The following is a 21800-nucleotide window of genomic DNA, read 5'->3' as shown; positions in this document are numbered from 1 at the left end:
ATACCGGTATTACCGGTGTTGTCACATGTCGATTAACCGCTGGGAAATTTTCCTCACCGTGGCAACCCTAATTCACATACACACATAATCATCCACAAGAAGACCAGTAGGACGCATTAAGCAAATAAATAGTGTGAGTTTTGATTGCATGCCTACTTTAAAGCCATTATGGCATTATGTGTTTTTTTTTCTCGGCAGCATATATGTTTAAAAACAGATCAACACATAAAACATACATCACAATTTTCACATATCCTCAACCTGACAAATGAAAACCAGACCAGTGTAAGAAAAAGCAAGCATTTATGTAACTGTGAAGACTTCTTCTCTGTGAGCACTAGCCTCAATCTCCCATATACACAGTACTGCACTGTTTAACATCTGTCACCTGCTAAGTTTTTTTTTTTTTTTTTTTTGACAGCAAGAAACTTCAAGTAACCACACATTGTATTTCTATGTGCTAATAAAAGAAAGAATGGAAGAAAGAAAGAATATTTATAACTGTTCATTTAATCTCCAAAACAACCAGATTCAGTTAAAAACACATTTAAAAGAAAGAAAGAAAGAAAGAAAGAAAGAAAGAAAGAGTAAAAATTAGAGAAAGATGTCTACTTTAATGACAGATTGATACAAAAACAAACATATAAAATTTGAGCTCTGTACAAGTAGACATAAAACACGCTTCGCAAATACCCGGAGGGAGCTGAGAGACAGTTTTGCATGCGAGATCAGAGCCACAGCTCCCATGTGGCATTGACAGAGCGCCATCTGCTGGTGATAGCAAACAAGCCACGACCTCCCATCAGTAACACACACTGCCTTCTTACAGTAACGTTATACAGCCCCTCAGTGACCCAAATGTGCTGACAGGTGAATGTATCCATATACAAAACACAGTCCTTGCTGGGTCTCATTCACTAATAATTGATTGCAAGTATTCACACTGATAATATGGAGTTCCTAACTGTTTGAAAGTGAAAGTCGTGACATTTGAAAAGTATGGTAACCCATACTCGGAATTGGCGCTCTGCATTTAACCCATCCAAGTGCACACACCGTGACACACACCCGGAGCAGTGGGCAGCTATATATCCAGCACCCGGGGAGCAATTGGGGGTTCAGTGCCTTGCTCAAGGGCACTTCAGCCATTGGTATTGAGGGAGGAAGAGACCGCTGTTCATTAACTCCCTGATCTCTTCACTTCCACCATCATCCTCAATCACATCTTCTCTATTTTTCTCTACATGAAGGTTACATTTGATATTAACCTCTTATCCTAATTATAACCAACTATAATAAAATACACTACGATGTTAGTGTCACTTAACACCTTTCAATCAGAATGGCTAAACGTGGTTTGCTTTAATTTTGAACTATATTAGCTCACCTTGTCTCAAATCCAAGGAAGAGGATGAAGGGTCTGTTGCTACTCCACTCCCTGCATTACACACACACACACACACATATATTACATATATATATATATATATATATATATTACATAGACTCATTACATGCAAAGTGAGATATTTCAAGCCTTTATTTGTTGTAATTTTCAACATTAAAACAAATAAAGGCTTGAAATATCTCACTTTGCATGGGTCAATATAATATATTAGTTATACCAATATATTAATATATTATATATTAGAATTACTGAAATAAATGAACTTCTGCACAATATTTTAATTGTTCGAGTTTCACCTGTAGCTACCACTGAGCTAACAAGCTACCTACAGGTATGACACTGATTAGCCTACTATTGCTAATTTGAGATTTTATAACCTATTAATTTAAAACTAAACGTTTCAAAATTGCGCTATTATAATGGTGTGTTGAATGCAAACAGCATTGTTAGTGTAAAGTTTATTTATGTAGCCTTTACCTGAGATTACATGTACAACCAAATTGCCATCTGAAAATGTATGTTCTGTTCTTTCAATGGATTGTCTCAGTTCATTTTTAGCACTAACGATCGCGGATTTGCGGGGATATTCAAGCAATTTAGAACTATAAATTTCGTGTTCTAGTTTGTGCTCACTTTTCTTTGAAAAGAAGTCAGTAGCCAATTGTTTCCCCTCATTTTGTTTTCTTTCCTTCTCCTGTCTTTCCTTTTTTTTTGGTGGCCTGATTTGGCTTTCTTTGAGAAAGACATTTCTAAAGCGCTCCACCTCATGCTCAACCAAAGTAAACAAACTGCTGGCACATGGACTAAACCATTTGGCGCGTTAGCAAGGGGGGTGGGATCATGAGACGGTCAGTCAATCAACCAAGTTATTCAGCCAATACACAAAATGTACGTTTCATCTGACATTCATTATGAAATTTAATTAGGAAATGAAAATAGACAGGCAAAATAAAACATATTCCAGACTTTTCAAGGGCCCTCTCTTCCTTTGTTGCCCTGGTAATCAGTACTGGTTTTACCCCCAATCCGACTCCCCTGCTTGCATTATCAAGGCAGTATTGCTTAATCACTAATCTGCATTTTTTTTTTTTACCAGTTTTTAAACCATTCAACTCTCGAGCGCTTTCCTGAAGACCGTGCATTCATGCACACTTGCAGCGCACACATAGCTAATAATGGCAGGTTCACATCACTCTGTTTGCAGTGATTGATTGATGCATATTTTTTCCGCGCTCTTGTTAATGGATTAAAGCGTTCGCACTGCATACACGGTTGCGCCCTTTAGGAGCGGTGCGTCAGCAGCAGGGCAGAGATTGTTTCAGCACCAAGTCTATTTTTTGCTGTGCTGCCCGCGCTGAATTAAAGTAACAGCACATTGTTTGCGATAAATATGAACATGCATTGACAAAAATGTAGTAATTACACCATAAATGCATATAATTATAGTCTGCTGTGTTTTACAGCCAACGTATATGGCTTTTCGGCTAGGTTTGAAAGGAAAAGAGCACTTTTTAAATAAACACGGCAATACTTTTAATGTTCTTAATTAAATTGCTATATGAACCGCAGGATTTGTAATAATTAAATGCGGCAGTAGAGCTGACGGTTTCGGTCAATTGTAAGTTTTGACTTAGAATGTTTGAGATAATGTAAGAAAGGTAGTTTAAATGTTTTGATTTAGCAATTTAATATATAAATCTAGAAGTAAATGCAAAAAGCATTAAATAATTGATGAAAGATTGAATTAATGTACGGTGCAAAAAAAATAATCACAATGTTGAAAAAGCATTTTGAGTAACAATGTTTGGATTTAAAATCAAAATAATGGATAAATGTTGTGTTTGTGGTAAACAGCCATGGATCAGGAGCAGACTCCTGTGTGAAATCACAGTCCGTGCTGCTTCTGGACCACACATGGGCTACCACAACACTGCAAACAGAGTGTGAACCTCACATACTGTACAGCTCACAAAAAAAAATATTTTGGCTGTCGTGGACGGTCATTATAATAATGCAAATGAGGGGCACGTTGATTGGTTGCAGGAAGGAGGGGGGTTGACACCGCAGGTAACGCTTTAGCATATCATTACAAACTGACATCATGGCGCAAGTTGTGAATGAACGCGACCGGCTTCCCGGCCAGTGTATAAGTATGAGGCGCCGTTTAGGGCTTAAATCAAACTTCATTCACGCACACATGAAACACGCTTGCATATATACTAAGTACTAGTCACACATACATGTATATGAACTATCTACGCACATAAAGTTACTCATATAAGACGTGAGCACAGCACACACACACAAATATAAGACGTGAGCACACACACACACACAAACTACGGGGCCTCATGTAAGCTTAGGCAATAAATAAACAATAACCGAATTCATGATGATCCCAGTCATTTGTTTTTTGCAAAGTACGTTAGCAGCCATTTCCCATACCTCGAAGCTAATACTCCCGCCAGAGTTGTGCCTGGACGCGTTCATTGAACGATAATTCATGAACTCGTTCATGTAGCGGAAAAAAACACCCAATCTGGCAACGCCAGACTCTCTTGTTCAAAGTCGTTCATCAAAATGAACAGATCTTTTTTCGAGTCATTTCGTTCATTTAAGGGGCTTTAAATGTTACTATTAACTGGCAAATTCCCCGAACACATCAACCTACGCAATCTTGATCATATTCTGAATTAAGAAATCATTATAATGCAGTCAAAAGTCCGTTTTTGCAGTCCGTTTACAGGGAACATAAATAATTACTTCACCTCCAGTCTTTCGTTTATTTGTCTAGTGACAGACGCAATAGCATACAATAGCCGCATTAGCAGTTATGCTGTTTGTTACACACAGTAGAGCAATAAAAACACAGTCTTACCGTTTCAATTGCAGGCAATTTTGTTGGAATGGCACTTTTCCCGAGCTTCCATGCCAACTTCGCCTGATATTGCCCCAAATTTGTGAAGGATTTCAGCGTACAATGTTTAGAACAAACACCTAACGATAAGCCAGTGGGAAGGGTTGAAGGAACCGCGTCATTAACTGGTCTCTGATAGGTAGGTCCGTTCTTGGTAGAGAAAATACATTTACATGTTGATTCTGGCAGTCAACCACAGAGCAACTCACGTGTGCACTAGTTCCAGCGTCTTTCTCGACTGAATATGAGGGGGAGAGGGGAAGGGCGAGCTTCCTGCTGCGGTGTCCATATATGGTATATCCTGCCCCGTCTTGACGTCAAGACGGGGAAGAAATCAAAATCTGGTATTTGAGTGCACGTGCACGTGGGCTATTTTACAAACCCTGAGGTAAACAAACGCTTCACTTTTAAATATCGGCTTCCCGGCCAGTGTATAATCGTTATGCAATCATAACATACATTGTGGAAAAGTGAAAATTGTGGGTCATGACTCCTTTAAGCTATTGTGCAACAATTAAAAAATGTATTTTTCAAATGAAAAAATAAATAAAAATCTTCTCACAAGAGTCACCTAAGAGAGGAATTCATTTTAAAAATTGAAGTTCAGGCACTAAATAAATGTCTAAAAATCTTGATCTTGGTTTATAATGTTTAATGAATATGGATTGTTTTAAATGAAGAAGCACATCCCCGCCGTTATTAATTAGCCAAATATGGGTGTCACTATGGCCTCAAGCTCTGAATGATTTTGTCTGAAACAGCCATGGAGTATAATGCAACACTAGTGGGAGTTAACTGGATAAATATTGGTTGCTGTTCCATAGTCATGGTCTGGAATTATGATGGGTGGTTAATAACTGCTGGTTAATAACTCTATCACACACAGCAACACTGTACCAACAAAGCCAGGGGTTGGGCCATAGAGGCAGTGGTCAGAGCTAAATTCTGATTGGCTCAGTACACCGGTCATGGAAAATGATTGATTATGAGAGGCCAAACACGTCTGCACGCAAGCATATTCATTTACTCGCGCTAAATCAAATATATACACAATAGACAAGATAGACAAAATAATTATGCACAAAAAATCAAAAGATAAAATTATGCAAAGGAATATTATTCATAAAAAAATATTATTTTAAAATAATAATAATTTATTTCATTACATCATATTGATTGCAAAGGTTTTGTTTCCTTACCTTACATTATTTTTTTATTTTTATTTTTTATTTTTTACTGGCTTCAAAAGAAATGGAAACTGACCTTCTTTCAGTGAAATGCAATTACAAATCGAAGCATCGAGACAATCGATGAACAATTTTACTCCCCTGAAATTAATCTTGATTAATTCCACCTACCATTAAAAGTTTTTTTCTTTATATATATATATATATATATATATATATATATATATATATACTTTAATATTGCAATAATTTCACATTAACATCAATCTTCAAATTAATGTTGCAACATCATTCAGACAGTATGTTTAATATTTGTTTTAATGGCTTTTTTTTATGACTGAAGGCAAATACCAATACTTCTGATGGTAGGAGGTAGGAAATACTGTTTACAAAAATTGAATAAAGTTATCAAAAACTAAATTTTAAATTAAATATAGATGAATCCTTAAAGCTACAAAAGTTATTGATTTCCTCCTTTTTTTTTTTTTTTTTTTTTATTAACAAACATCACAGCCGCTGGGTTATTAGTTTATTTTGGCTCCTTTAAGAGCTGCTGAACACGAGGCATTGCTGAAAACCATTGCATTTTGAAAACCACTGAATTTCACAGACATGTTCTTAAACCTGACTCCTTACTCTGTGCATGATTAAACCTGAAACCTGACTCTGTGCATACTTACATGCATGCACAGTTTTAAGGCAGATTTAATTGCCTTTTTGCTAACTTCATGACTTAACTGACGTCATAACTATGATATTGCATGCTTGTAGATTTTTTTTGCGCTTTAATATGAAATGATATACAATGTGTATCACCGCATTTGTACATGCAATTGAAGAGCACGTGCTATGAGTACAGTATAACGGCTGACAGGACATGATTTTTTTATTTTATTTTACTTTTTACAGACATATGGCCTAACAACATCTCACCTGTTTACCGTTTACTGAAGAAAAAAAAAATATTGGCATGACACATTTTAAATCCAGGTGTAAACACCAATCTATTTTTGCTGACACCAAGACAGATGTTAATACCAGGTGTAAAACAGGACCTCAGTTTTCCTTTCACTGCCCCTGTTTTTGTTTCCATCCTTTCACTATCCCTGACTGGGTCTGTTCTCACACCATCTCTAGGGAGGTCATGTGTGGAGTGTTTTGATATGAGAACTAATTTCCCCAGTTCCAGTCAGTACAGTGAGACATATATCCTCCCTAATATGTACTGTGTATTATCCTCCACGGGGCCAAGTGGGCCTCCATGGTAATTTCCATAGTGAATTCATCAAACACGACAGAGAAAAGAAAAGGATAAAGTCAATTCATTAGCCAGATATGAAGATAAATACCTCTACACTGAAAGAGAGGGAAATTCTCATTAAAAGCCCAGGTGTGTGTGACTGAACTGGATAAGTCAAGAGAGATGTGTACCGACCATCCTGTTTTTGGTTACTCATTACTCTGTGTATGCTACTGAATTTTCAGCAGCCATTCAGGTCTTCAGTGACACATAATCCTTCAGAAATCATTCTAATAAGCCGACATGGTTCTCAAGAAACCTTTCTTATTATTATTATTAAATTTTTTTAGCCTTTCATTTGGGTGTAAAAATACATTGTTGCATAAATAGTGGAATACATATTCCATAGATGCTGCTGCTAAGGCATTCCATTAGAATACCCCACTAATAATAGAGTATAGTTGCAACATTATATGGTACCAGAGTGTTCTATATGTCCTATAATTCAGCTCTATGTTCTAAATTGTATTAATTTAATAATTTGTACATTTCCAGTAATAGACCTATTATAATAGTCTTAAAATAAAATAGCATAGACAACAACGATATACAAAATAACTTTTGTGTCAACTTTACAACTGCACAAGGTCAGATAGGCAGGAAAAAGTTCAGTGGGTTGCAAAACATACATCCTAAGTGTGTAAAGTATTAATATATTAAATCAAAACAAAATGAAATAAGTTATCAATATAGACATATTTAGAAGCCAAAATGTTTTAGCAGAATGAAGAACACCTGGTAAAAAAGGGTATCCTAAGCTCAGTTTTGGCGTGTTGGATGATGTGAGATGATGTATTTATAGAATTTTAGTTTACATAAATTCAAAAATACATTACACAATCACACAATTAAAATAATCTGTTTTTCTCAGAAGAACAACTGAGATGCAACGCACTTCAGCATTTCCCCACGTCTTCTCCATTGGGTGAATATGAAAAACCAAATAATGTTAACAGAACACTGTTTATAAATGTATTATTTAAAATATTTAATATAAAACTAATATCTGGTTTGGTTTGCAACTATTATCAATTATGATTGGTGCCCAGTTAATAATGGCTCTTGTTATTATCAGTGTTGAAAACCATTTTCTTGGTTTGACACACACACGAACACACACACACACACACACACACACACACACACACACACACACACACACACACACACACACACACACACACACACAAACACACACACACACACACACACACATTTTTTATATAATTATTTTCTCAATAGTCTCTGGTTGTTCCCAAAGACTTGCTTTTGATAAAACGTTTGTACAATCTATCTTTTAACCTATTAAATACCATCAATAATTATATCATAGCATTAGAAAAATTACTGTGACTAAAGATCTTACACATACCGGTGTGGATTAACCATTACAGAAACATAAAAAAAAATAACCAATAACCAATCTGTAAGTTTAGGGCAGTTTATGGCACAAACCCTACACTGGGTATTGGTCTAATGCATTTGACAAGTATACCAAGCCACTGTGTGGAAGAATAATTGCATAAATCTAAAATATAACTGGATTTCTGATTAATTCATCAAGGCTTAAATGACAGTACAGTCCAGTTCTGTCATCAGTTTTACCTCAGAGTTACTCAGCAGGAAAACGGGAAACTCACATCACAGGTAATGCTCAGCAGAGAGGAAGAAAATTAAACTGACCCTAAGGTGAATTAACACCCCCACAGCACACAGGAACCCAACTTAGCTTAAATGAATAGGGTGGCACTCACTGACTACAGTATTCATTCCTGATGATTAGTTATTGTCGGTGTTGCAGACACTTTTATGCAAAGTAATTTACTAATTGTAGGGAGCATGTTGTTGAGGTTAACTGCCCTCCATTTACAATCATGAGGTTTAAAGTATGGTTTGTGGTCAAAGGAATGAAGAAGAAGAACCCAGGTTCAAGGTTGTACCGTCAAAGCAGCTTCCACCAAGTAAGATTTCTATATTCAAATCCAGAGTTCACAACGTTTACACCATAAAATTACACTAACATGCATACTACAAGAGGTGATTGTGTGAGAATAAAGCCTACTTGCCACATGCTGCAAAGAATAATAAAGTAAAATCAATGTTGAACGAGTATGTGTGTGGATAATAGCTGATATATGCTGTGGTCAGGTCAGCGTAGATGATTCCACACTGCATCACATCGACTGGCTGCACTCCAGATTACTAATCCTGAACAAATGCCTGCTGTTAAATTATACACACCGACAGGTGTTAAAAACACATACACACAAAACACAAGAACATACATTTATAAACATGCAAACATAGATCATACATAGACCCACACGCATGCATATGCTAGGATATGTATTGATCATTGTCTGAAAGATTCAGTGGCCTGTATTAGACTCCACTGATAACAACATTTGGGGGGCATGGCATGTTTTATGTAAAGTCATTATCTTTCTATGAGCTAAATACTCAGGGTTATAGCTAGGAGTTATGGCTGGGTAACCAGGGCATAATTACACCCTTTCTGGCTTCGCAAAGACAACAAAACGAGGTTTGATTCATCAGGCATATAATCAAAATATTATTTCTAGATCAAACGTGTAAATTAATAAAGTCATTAATCAGATTTTTAACCACAAAAAAGATTTGTTTAGCATTCCTCACCATTTCTTTCTTTCTTTATTTATTTATTTTGTGGCTGCAATACCTGCTCTGCTCAAAAGGGGGTGAAGGCTTAGTCGCTTAGCTTAGTCTTAAAGCGTTAGTTCACCCAGATAGCAAAATTATGTAATTAATAAGTTACCCTAATGTTGTTTCAAACCCGTAAGACCTCCGTTTCTTTGGAACACAGTTTAAGATGTTTTAGATTTAGTCCGAGAGCTCTCAGTCCCTCCATTGAAGCTGTGTGTATGGTATACTGTCCATGTCCAGAAAGGTAAGAAAAACTTCATTAAAGTAGTCCATGTGACATCAGAGGGTCAGTTAGAATTTTTTGAAGCATCGAAAATACATTTTGGTCCAAAAATAGCAAAAACGACGACTTTATTCAGCATTGTCTTCTCTTCCGTGTCTGTTGTGTGAGAGAGTTCAAAACAAAGCAGTCTGGATATCCGGTTCACGAACGAATCATTCAGTTCACCAAATCGAACTGAATCGTTTTAAACGGTTCGCATCTCTAATATGCATTAATCCACAAATGACCTAAACCTTAAGATGTTAACTTTTTTAATGTGGCTGACACTCCCTCTGAGTTCAAACTAACCAATATCCCGGAGTAATGCATGCACTCAAACAGTACAATGACTGAACTGCTGTGAAGAGAGAACTGAAGATGAACACCGAGCCGAGCCAGATAAGAAGAATCGAGGAGCTGATGATACTGCGCATGTGTGATTCAGCGTGAAGCAGACTGACACACAGAGTGCCTGCACCGAACTGATTCTTTTGGTGATTGATTCTGAACTGATTCTGTGCTAGTGTTATGAGCGCGGTTAAACCGAAGGCTTGAATCAAGGGCAATCATCGCAAATGACGCCATTACATCGAGTGCAAAAGAACGGGTGAACCGTTTTCTTCAACCGGTTTATTGAATCGAACTGTCCGAAAGAACTACTAGTGATCCGAATACCGATGCAACCGGTTCTTGACTCGAGAACGAGTCAGTCTTTTGTTCGGTATCTGGCTCGGCTCGGTGTTCATCTTCAGTTCTCTCTTCACAGCAGTTCAGTCAGTGTACTGTTTGAGTGCATGCATTACTCTGGGATATTGGTTTGTTTGAACTCAGAGGGAGTGTCAGCCACATTAAAAAAGTTAACATCTTAAGTCATTTGTGGATTAATGCATATTAGAGATGATGATGTTTTTCTTACCTTTCTGGACATGGACAGTATACCGTACACACAGCTTCAATGGAGGGACTGAGAGCTCTCGGACTAAATCTAAAATATCTTAAACTGTGTTCCAAAGATAAACGGAGGTCTTACGGGTTTGGAACAACATGAGGGTAAGTTTTTAATTACATAATTTTGCTATCTGGGTGAACTAACCCTTTAATGAAAGCCCTGGCGGAGCTCCATGATAACAGATGCCTGTCTGTTATAAGAACCACTGGTTAGATTCTGTAGGGAGTTGATCGATTCTGTTCCGAGTTCTTTTCCAACAAGTTACAAGGCTAACTATAAAATAAGTTTTCTTAATGAAAGCTCATGAAGCCGGATTTGCGATAGGGTAAACATAATTACATCTAACCCCCAATTTCCACCAGATGCGTAACGGCTGCGTTACGGCTCCGCTGCGTGACAGCTCCGTGTTCCGTCGTCCGTCAATACCCACCAGGTCCGTATTTGTTGCGGAACGGCTGCGGTCATGACTGACAGCTGACGTCACGATGCCCCATGTAATCTTGCGAATTCTGGTGTGATGTAGTTTCAATAAACAGAACTACCAAATCAGGAACAGTTTTCCATCCGAAGGAGTATAGGATAGAACTCTTTTCTTTTCTCTTTTCATTTCTTCATCCATCGTGTCAACGGGGTTAAAACTTCAACAAGCCTGTCTCCGCCCATTATTACGTTTTCAAGGTGTAGTGTAGGGAAATATGAGCGCGGTGTATTTTATTTTGAAAATTAAACGGATCTTTTATTTTGTTTCTGGCTGTTCTGTTTTGTCACTCGACTTCCTGTCCTGCGTACTCTGCCCTGTAGTGCTGCGGAGCGCTCCGGCATCCGGCAAAAATAGAAGCTCTGCGTATCTGCTCCGGAGGGCTGCGGATCGCCGGAGTCGGAACGCAGCTGTAACGCATTCAGTGGAAATACACTCATTGACTTTAATGGAAACCTATTGACTCTGCCGCCGTGCCGGAGCCGTAACGCAGCCGTTACGCATCTGGTGGAAATTGGGTGTAACACCACAGATTTGCTGAATAAATAGTGAATGTAAACAGACAGTGTGAAAGAAGTATTTCCAAATGTATGTTTTTAATGCAACATTATTGTAAAATCGTAACAGAAAGGTTTGCTGACAAAGAGAACAATCCTTATAAGATCCCAATAAAATTTTCAGTCACTCATGGATAAACCATTCTGGTAAGAGTATTTTGCTGTTCACAATAATCATAACAGACGACTGGACCACCAACAACAGTTTGTATATACTGTGAAATCTGTATTGATTAAAACATCCTCACACATTCTTACACACACTCAAACACATATTAAACATTTTCAAGTATACAAACAAATCTTAATTTAATTTTAGGTACATGCAGTGAAATACTGTATAAAAATAGACATTTGTATTGCTTTCTGTACAAACACATATATACACATATATAAATACGGAGTAAAAAAAACATAAAAGGTGTTTACACTTTGTGTTCACTTTTGTACAAAAGACCAAAAGTCCTACCAAGTAAACAATATTAACTGAAATGCTTCCACATGCGACTCAATCAAGGCTACAGCGGTGAACTCTCTCCCTTTCTCCTCCTTTCAATGATTAGTTCACTCTACAAAAATAGAGTGAACAAAAAAAGAAAGAGATAGGGAAATGTTCTTTAAAGGTATAGTTCACCAAAAAATGAAAATTTGATGTTAAGCTGCTTACCCCCAGGGCATCCAAGATGTAGGTGACTTTGTTTCTTTAGTAGAACACAAAGAATTTTAACTCTTGGAGTTGGTCAGTCATATAATGGAAGTGGATGGGAATCGGCTTTGAGAGTAAAAAAATATACACAAACAAAACCAAATTAAACCCTGCGGCTCGTGACGATACATTAATGTGATACCATTGACACTCCTAACTGAGATTGTAGATAGAGTGTCAATGGTCCATTTGAGAGATAGATGGTGGTAATGCACTTATAAGTCTGTGATCCACCACAAAGCAAGAAGAAGAAGAAGAAGACACATGATGCATCAGCTGTTGAGAACGCGCTCAGGACAGTTTGGACATTGCGGTGAATCAGAGGGAAAACACTATAAAAATACCATTCAGTTTCTTGCACCAACCGATAGATTTGTGTCTTTACACATTAATGTATCGTAACGAGCCGCAGAGTTTAATTTTTTTTTTTTATTTATGTATGTTTTTTTGACTCTCAAAGCCGATTCCCATTCACTTCCATTATATGACTGACAGACTGCAAAGGTTTGAGTTAAAAATCATTGTTTGTGTTCTACTGAAGAAACAAAGTCACCTACATCTTGGATGGCCTGGGGTTAAGCAGATAAACATCAAATAATTTTTTTTGGGTGAACTATCCCTTTGTGATTGTTGTTTAACTCTGGCGTACATCCTGAAACAATTTGTTAATTTCAGCAACCAGTTCGCTAGCGTTGACAACCTCGTGTCTCGTTTCGTTGCGTTTTCCCTGCCGCTGGCTGAGCACACTCTCTATGTCGTCCTCTTCATAGTTTTCTGGGATCTCCTCCATCGCCGGCAGCCATTTTAAATGTGCCTGCGATGCCGCGTGATTGGTCGAGCCATGTCCACTCATCACGGCACTTCCAGGATTCTGAAAGTGAGTGTTGGCGGCCCACACAGCAACACCCTGAGGGTAGGCAGGGCCTGTAGACGATGCCTTACCCGGCAAGAAGCCCTTTCTGATCTCCATGCCGATGGGGGAAGTGGGCAACCCAGCGCATCCTTCAAGCTCACTGACCTCAGCGTAGGAAGTTGGCAGGAGACGTTGGAAGACATTGTTCATTTCTGACAGCAGAGAACTGCCACATTCCTCCTCGTTGTCTTTTCCAAAGGTAGAAAAGCTCTTCTTAGCTGAGTCGACTGACTGCTGGTCCTCTTCAAGGACCTGAGGCCTGCTCTCTTCTCCGGGAATGTACATGTTCACACGGTAATCCAAAGACGCCTTAGATGGCATCCAGCACTGGTCAGAGTGACCCAACACACGGCACTCCTCCGTACACAATCTCATGACTGCTAAGAGAAAGACAGAGACATTTTTCAGTGAGTTTTAGCAGTAATTCAGAGCAAAATCATTTACATTTGGATTGTAAACATCAAAATTATAATGTTTTTTAATATCTTAAATAGGAAACAAAAGGAGATGTTTGCTTATGTGTCTTGTTTTTTTTTTACTGAGAAAAACACCCCAGAAATCTTACATGTGTGAGATTCATGGTTCTAAAAGAGGTTTTATGTAGCCTGACTACGTCAGACTTAGTACTTCTGCTCAATTTCAGTTAGCTTCTGTACTCAGTCTGAGATAGCAAACCATCTCCCAGTTTTCCTCTGGCTCCAAACCAGCCGGCCAGTCAACTAACAGAGGACGGGCTGAGAGCCGTGACGTAGACCCTAAGCACCAAATTTGAGATCGTAGTTTAGGTTATGGAAAACGTAAACGACAGCGGACATGGGGACATGGGATGCTATTCGCTCTGTTGTGGAGAATATTCCCGACATTTGCCAACTGAAGCCCAAACAAGAAAAGTGTTTGTTTCACATTTTGAATGGAGGTGATGTTGTGGTCCTGCTCCTGACAGGTTTTGGGAAAAGTTTAATTTATCAGCTGTTAGCGATCGTCAGCGAGAAACTGGGGAGGCCAAAGCCCGGCAAGGCAATAATTTTGATTGTGTCCTTGTCCTTGTCCTTGTCCTTGGTTGCTCTCATGGAGGATCAGGTTAAGGAGGTAGCGAAACTTGCTCTATGGTTTTGTTTTCACAGCATACCTGTGTTTACAGTAGAAGTTCGAGGCGGCTGAGCCGGCACATACCAAACACGTCATAACCAAACATTATGTGATTGACCTTACGGGTACACCAATGATTTTAAACTTCAGACAAGCACCCCCCCCCCCCCCCCAAGAGAAAGTAAATGCTTGCCAATTATGCCCTTCCAAAGTCTGTCTACAAAGCAAAGCGAAGTAGCAGAGTTTGGTATTACCAGGCTAGGCTTTTTGCACTGATGCCATAGAAGAACCATTAAACAGTTGTATTTTTTAATAAATTTTCATAATCAGAAATATATTTTCCACTATAAAGAGCCTGTTGTGCATTGAAGGGGTTCCATGGATTTAAAGGTTCTTTCTGGAACAAGGAATGCTAATAAAGAACCTTTATTTTTTAAAAAGCCCCTATTATGGATTTTTTTAAAATTACCTTTCATTCAGTGTGTAACAGTGCTCTAAGCGAATGAAAACATCCCGCCAAGTTTTAAATCTGTAAGTGCACTGTGCATAAAGTTATTGTCCTTCAACAGAAAGAGTCGACTCTGAATAACTGAAACAAGTCATTTATTTTTAAAACGAATCCCAAGCAGTTTCATGTTGACATCAACATGAAAAATGAGCATATTGATCGTCCACATCTTGGTCTTTTTGCATTGGTCTGAATGAAAATGCAAATTCATTCTTTACCACTAGGTGCTGCTTTTGGAGAGGTAAATAAAGCTGTATCCCCGGTAACGATCTACACAAAGCACAAACACTGCTTTATCAGGCATTACAGGCAAGATAAAATGAAAATTCGACCGATCTGACTAATCACCACAGAGTAGCGTCATGCAAAGGAGGGGTCTGGAAAAATTAGCCGTTAAACAAATCGTTTATGAGTTGTTGAACAACTTTAAGGTAAAAATAAATGCATATAACACAGTGAGAGTGTTTTTTCTTTTTTACCTTGCATGCATGTCAACCTGTTGTTGGGGACTCCCAAAACCAAAATATCAAACATTTCTTAAGAGATTTTTACAATCTCTCGAACTATTCTAATTATCAAAAACTAGATTTTTAAATATTAAATCCAGCATTTCTCATTTACTTCTTTTGAGACCACATTGTCTACTATCCTTCTCAGCCACTTTCTAACTTCTATTTTTATTGCTATACATTTTAGGAGAAACCTCTTAGACAAATTTGATACTGTACTTAAATGAACCATAAATCTCCTGAGCTATGAAAAAGCAACCTCTGAGCAATGAAATTTCCTCTGGGTATGTAAAAAATGGAAGAAAAGAAAGTGGGGAAAACAAAGGGATGAAAGAGAAGGGAAAACCGAGGAAGGGTGAACTTAGAAAAAGGATTTGGGAGGTGGGTGGGTGAGTTGGGGAGGGAGCTTGAGAAGCTGAGGAGATTGAGAGTTTGTCATTCTTCCATTCCAGTTTCACTTGTGGAGGCTGACATCCTTTGTTAAACTGGATTATTATTCATTACTCTGGCAACACAAATCAGATATGACTGAATTTAAATATTAGAGACAAAGCAGCAAGGGAATAAAAATGGAGAGGACAAACTGGAATTGGGATGGAGGAAACAGAACTGAGAGAAAATTACAATAAACTGCTTTGGCGAGGAAAGGGTGAAACTCTAATCGATGCACACAGGTTGCTTCTTTCTCTCTATGAAAGAGGAAGAGCAGGGCTGAAATAGCGGCCCTCTGGGGAGAGAAAAGAGAGTGTGTGCGTGCAAAAGGGGGGTTTAACTGCATTGTGAAAGCAATTACGGTGAATTTTCCTCAGTTCAGATTTTGAAAGCATAGGGCTGTCACTCAGAGAAAAGAAAGAATACATGGAAATATCACTCCAGTCCACGCATCAACACATGCACATATACTGTTCTAAGCTACTGATAAAACAGATTGACACTGTAAAAAAAAAAAATAACATGATTTCAACCAAGAACTAGATCATTTAAAGGCTTTCTCTTTATTTCTTTTACATGCATATTGAGTATAAAAGCACAGTGCAGGCCATTTAATGTATACTTGCACCTGTTCGCAATTTAATAAGAGTAAGTCAGTGTAGATAGGGTGTTAAATTGCATCATAAATGCTATGTGCTCAATATAATCAAGCTGATGAATGTCATAATTCAGGGTGATAAAAAGGTGAGAAACCGCATGAGAGACCAATTGGACTTAATTTCTCACCTAGGTGGAGACGCTGGTGTCCGTCGCTGTGGAAGAGGTCTCCGAAGCCGTCGCCTAGCAACCGGTCGATGGGCGAATCACGGCCCATCTCGCAGTCGCTGTCGCCCGCATCACTGTCGCCACGCCCACTATCTTTTAGACTGAACTTATCCATGTCCTGGAGGGCGTACCTGCACACACATTCACACAAACACAGTTATAGGTTAAACATGATTCTATGTAGTATGCAGCATAACATATAGGATAATTATCAAAAAAACGTTTACATTAACAAAGTTCAAACAGTCACTAAAATAAATTACCTTTAGAAAAAAAATGTTTAAAAGTGATTTGTTAGAGATATCTAACATGTACTACATTCAGAGTGGAATTATATGTTTGATATAATATGTGTGATATAATAAGTCAATCTAAATATTTTGATGGCTTAAATACTCAACTTAAAGTTTCCCAAAAGCATCTGCATGCATTGCATACAGTCTAGGAACATGCATGTGCAAAACAGGCAAGCATAAGCCCCACCCATCATTTTTACAAATTGTATCTTTATTTAGCCATCATATAAACAGATCTATTCAGTGATGTCTCTTTGGCACCATGCATTTATCTAACACCCAAAAATGTCCCTTAAATATTTAGATTCACTTCAGCAGAGGTGTGCAAGACAAAAAACACTGCAACTCTTTAAAGCAAGTATGTTTTAAATCATCATCTGGACATAGAAATGCATTATTGAATGGGACAATGGTTTCAACAATATGCACAGGATAAAATGACATGATCCAAGAACAAAACGCAGATGAGAAGAAAGAAAAAAAGCACAGAAAGCAAGCTATGACCTCATGTGAGGAGCAGTCCAATCAGGATCTGCGAACGTGGGTGACCACGGCAACAGGGAAGTTCTGTCCTATTCTACCACAAACATTTTAGAATACCTATCATCCAATCCGATCGAACCAGCAGCACACAGCAGGTTGAGTATCACTACCCATCTACTCTACCATACTATTTAGAGCACATCATGCCCAAATAAGGAGTTGGAGCTTGAAGCGTAGTATTTGTTTGTTTGTAAGTTTACCTGTAGCTGCGAGAGTATTTGTTCCCTCTGAAGCTGGGCCGCGGCTGATATTGACCCTGATGGAGTATTGAGAGGAGCTGTGAGACTTGCTATAGCAAAAACAGATGACATAAATAAAAATAAATACTGATGGAACACGACAATCATTCACACACACACACACACACACACACACACACATATACACATATACACACATACACACATGAATGAACAAATGAAAAGCGTTAGTGTGAGAACAACAAACGATGACTTAAATGTTATGTTGACATTGGTGAATGAAAAGATGATTATAAATATGGACAGAGAATTCACTGGCTCTTTAAGAAGATTAGCATCAATTACAGTCTTTAAATATGCAAGTTTTGCTTTTACCTCCACAGGGGGCGTGGCGTGTGTAAGTTCCAGGGCGAAGTTCTCAGGGATGTGATTGGAGGAAATAGTGACCAAACTGTTCAGTGATTGGCGGCTGTGTTGGCTCTGCCGACTGCCCATGTGGGCCCGTTCAGGTCCGGGCGAGGAGGTTGGTGAGTGATGGTGTGCCCGTATTGGGAGGGTCCCATTGACAGTGGGCACCAGACTGATTTCACCCTTGTGGATCTGCCGTGAGGGTTTTTTAGGGTGCTGTTGGTAAGTAGACTCAGCCACCCTGCAGTTGTATGAGCGGATGTCCTTCTTTTCACGTGAGCAGCGAAGGGCAAAGGCCACCATGATAAGAAGCAGAATGGCGCAGATCGCACCAAGGGAGATGATGATTATCATGGACACATCTAGAGGGCCATCTCCACTTCCTCTACCTGTCAGATGGGGGTTCATGTGGTTCTCAATGTTTTCATAAAGTGAAAGTCTCAGTAGTGCTCTGGCGCTGAGGGGCTGAGCTCCATGGTCCTGCACTAGGATGGTCAGCTCCACGTGATCCTGTGGAATGTCCTGCATGCTGACGTTGGTCTGAATTTCACATGTTTTAGCATCCATAGCGAAGTAACCTGCCTCGTTGCCCCCTACTACAGAACACGAAATATCACCATTGGCACCAGCATCATAGTCTATCGCGCGGACAATAGTTAACACATCACCGACCTCTGCATATTTGGATACTGGAACATCAGCTGTGTGGTTCCACAGCTGAGGCATCGTGATGACCGGTCTGTTGTCGTTCTCATCTATGATGGTCAACACAACTGTCACATTATTATGCAGCGGAGGACTTCCAGAATCTTGGGCCTGGACTAAGAACGAGATCTGACTCACATCTTCGCGATCAAAAGTACGTAGCGCATAAATGTCTCCATTAGAGGGGTCAATTGTTACATAAGTGGAGATGGAGCTCCCATGGACTGTACATTCAAGTATAGAGTAGCTCACTTGACCATTCGGGCCCAGGTCAGGATCTGAGGCCCTCACAGATGACAGATAAGCTCCTGGTGAGTTGTTCTCTGCCTTGGAAATCTCATACCTGCTCTTCTCAAACTTTGGCACGTTGTCATTCTCATCCTGGACCTGAACAGTGAAGTGTTTGATGGTCGACAGACTTGGAGAGCCTTTGTCTTCAGCTATAACAGTCAAGCTGAACTCTGACCTTATCTCTCGATCCAGAGTGACATTTGTAAGGATCATGTAGTTCTTCTCATATTTCTTTTGCAGCCTGAAATGACCCTGGCCGTAGAGACGGCACTCCACCTCTCCATTCAACCCAGAGTCCAGGTCATCCACCCTCACTAAAGCAACAAATGTATCTACAGGAGCCGTCTCTGATATATAAGCTATCTCCTCATTCCCTGTGGACATCAAATTGATACTAATGTCAGGCTTGTTGTCATTCACGTCCACCACTTTTATTATGACTTTACAATGTGCTGGCATTGAATTGGGACCCATGTCTTGAGCTTGAACATCTAGGTCATACGAATTTGTGCTTTCAAAGTCTACTTTCCTCACCAGTGTCAAATGACCATTATCAGAATTAATCTTAAAAGTCTCTAAAATTTTAGGTGACACGTGACTACTAAAAGAATATACAATTTTCCCATTGGTCCCTTCATCTGGGTCAGTAGCATTCAGATCGATAAGCAAACTACCTAAAGGAGAATTTTCAAGCAAGTTGATCACGTAAGATGGCTTCTCAAACACCGGATTGTTGTCGTTCGAGTCAGCTATGCTGATTTTCAGGAGCGTTGTTCCAAATTTTGGGGGAACGCCCCTGTCTGAGGCTGCAAGCTGGAGTTCATAGCTCGCTCGTACCTCTCTATCCAGCTCTTTAAGCACAACGAGCTCCGCGTACTTGGCGCCATCGGTTCTGGTTAGAATATCAATCATAAAAAAGTCAGACGAGGTCAGAGAGTATGTGTTCAGAGAGTTCTCCCCGACGTCTGGATCGGTGGCGCTGTCAAGGGGAATGCGCGTCCCTACGGCAGCGGTTTCGGAGATCTCTATGGGAATGACGGGGCGCGTGAACTGTGGCGCATTGTCGTTAATGTCCAGAATTTCCACTTCGATGTGGAACATCTGTAGGTGCTCCGTGGGGAGGGTGAGGACGTCAAATTCTATAGTGCAGTTGAGATTCTTTTCGCACAGTTTCTCGCGGTCTATTTTGGTCCTGATGCTGATCTCTCCATCCTGTTCGCGCACGGAGAGAAGAGACGCGCTGCCGCGCTGCATGGCTCTAAAGCGTAACGGAATCGAGCTCGGAAGTTTGGACAAAACATCAGCGACATCTTCTCGAAGTCTGGCGATAACTGTACCCACCTTCTGCTCTTCGTAAACTTGGTATTTCAGAGTTTGCGCCGAGACGTGCCGTGCCAATATAACGAGCACAGCAAGTTTGAGTAAAGTGGCACAGAACACTGTGCTCTTGCTGGTATCCATGTTGGGCTCCGACAGGCACAGAAATAAACTCTCAAAATGATTGTCGCTTCCTTTGTTGAGCTGTCACAGTCCTTTACATGCGTTTTTATGGTCTCAATAACATCTCCAAATCCGGAAGAAAAACGTCTTCTCAAAAGATTTCGACGTCAAAAACAGGTCTTGAAGAATCAACAGAGCGCAGGAGCTTAAAACAAGCAATGGCATTAAAACCAAAAGCGCATATCCCTCTGTCACTAACGAGAAATCTGTTGCGCGTTTCTAGAGACTGGAAGAGCAACCTCCGTCTGAAGAGACTATGCGCGCGGGTATCTGTCTCCAGCTGTCTGAAGACACTCTTTGACTGACTAACCCAAAATAGCAAAGCCTCCTTTAGAGCCACGGCTTCAAACAAAACGCTTCTCCTAAACCAAGGGCTGCCCCTTCTCTCTGCGACTGACCATTCAACACAGAGCCACTATAGATCCCAATTAAATGAAGGGGAGAAAGGAAGTGGATAACTCCGCCCTTTAGGGTCTCTCTAGCCCCTCTCTCTCTCCCTCTCCGAAACGCGCTTCAACAAAGGATGAGAGAGCAGAATTTAAGAATAACTTGAGCTGAACTTTACATCTTAATGACTGTCAATTCAATCAATTCACTTATAATTTACCTCTATTTTAGGATAAGCATGGTAGAATGTCTTTTTGGCAATTTTGTGCAGCTACAGCAAATATGCATTCCTAATGTGGCCCCGTTTATGAATCTGTGTGTTGGATGAGAACTGTTCTATTCTGTCTGTGACAGTGTTTTTAAACACTTAATATAATATATAATATAAATATGTGATAAAGTCGAATAAAGGTTATGATAGTGTGGAAATGTCGGGAACCCCACATAGTGTTGTGGAGTGTAACACCAACTGAAAAAAAAAAATGCACAGAGGGAAGTGTGTGGCGATGACATATAAAGGACTGTTGTGCTTGTGGGGACCTTTGGTTCAAGTCACGTCCTAGTCCTGTTATACCTCCTGCTTTCTGCACTTTTTTTGCTTCTCCATCATCCTGTATAAAATATATATAAGTAATTAAGTTAATACATATACAACCCAATAAAATAAAATAAAACATTTGGAAGCAAATATAGGACTACATAGATCCTCAAATTTAAATATTAACAGAGTGTGTGATACTCATGGTAA

At 39.4% G+C, this 21800-nt stretch overlaps 1 protein-coding gene across 4 annotated transcripts; it reads right to left on the bottom strand.

The window, feature by feature from the left end:
* Positions 1 to 11760: 11760 nt before the first annotated feature.
* Positions 11761 to 21146, bottom strand: LOC132142284 (protocadherin-18-like). 4 transcript variants are annotated; one of them, XM_059552042.1, is made up of 4 exons: positions 18137 to 21146; positions 17762 to 17850; positions 16684 to 16853; positions 11761 to 13736 (listed from the first exon to the last, which is right to left on the bottom strand). In XM_059552042.1, exons 1-4 carry the CDS (start codon positions 20624 to 20626, stop codon positions 13081 to 13083), a joined length of 3405 nt encoding a protein of 1134 aa, XP_059408025.1. In that variant the 5' UTR covers positions 20627 to 21146; the 3' UTR covers positions 11761 to 13080. The 4 variants fall into 4 exon arrangements, with proteins under 4 accessions (XP_059408025.1, XP_059408028.1, XP_059408024.1 ...); XM_059552045.1 differs by having other exon boundaries at positions 17762 to 17817; positions 18137 to 21145; XM_059552041.1 differs by having other exon boundaries at positions 11761 to 13739; positions 18137 to 21144.
* Between the last annotated feature and the right edge of the window lie 654 nt (positions 21147 to 21800).

The sequence above is a fragment of the Carassius carassius genome, chromosome 6, assembly GCF_963082965.1.
Source record: "Carassius carassius chromosome 6, fCarCar2.1, whole genome shotgun sequence".
In the NCBI taxonomy this organism is placed as follows: Eukaryota; Metazoa; Chordata; class Actinopteri; order Cypriniformes; family Cyprinidae; genus Carassius; species Carassius carassius.
The sequence above is the reverse complement of the archived record's forward strand: the minus strand, read 5'-3'. Positions and strand labels throughout refer to the sequence as shown.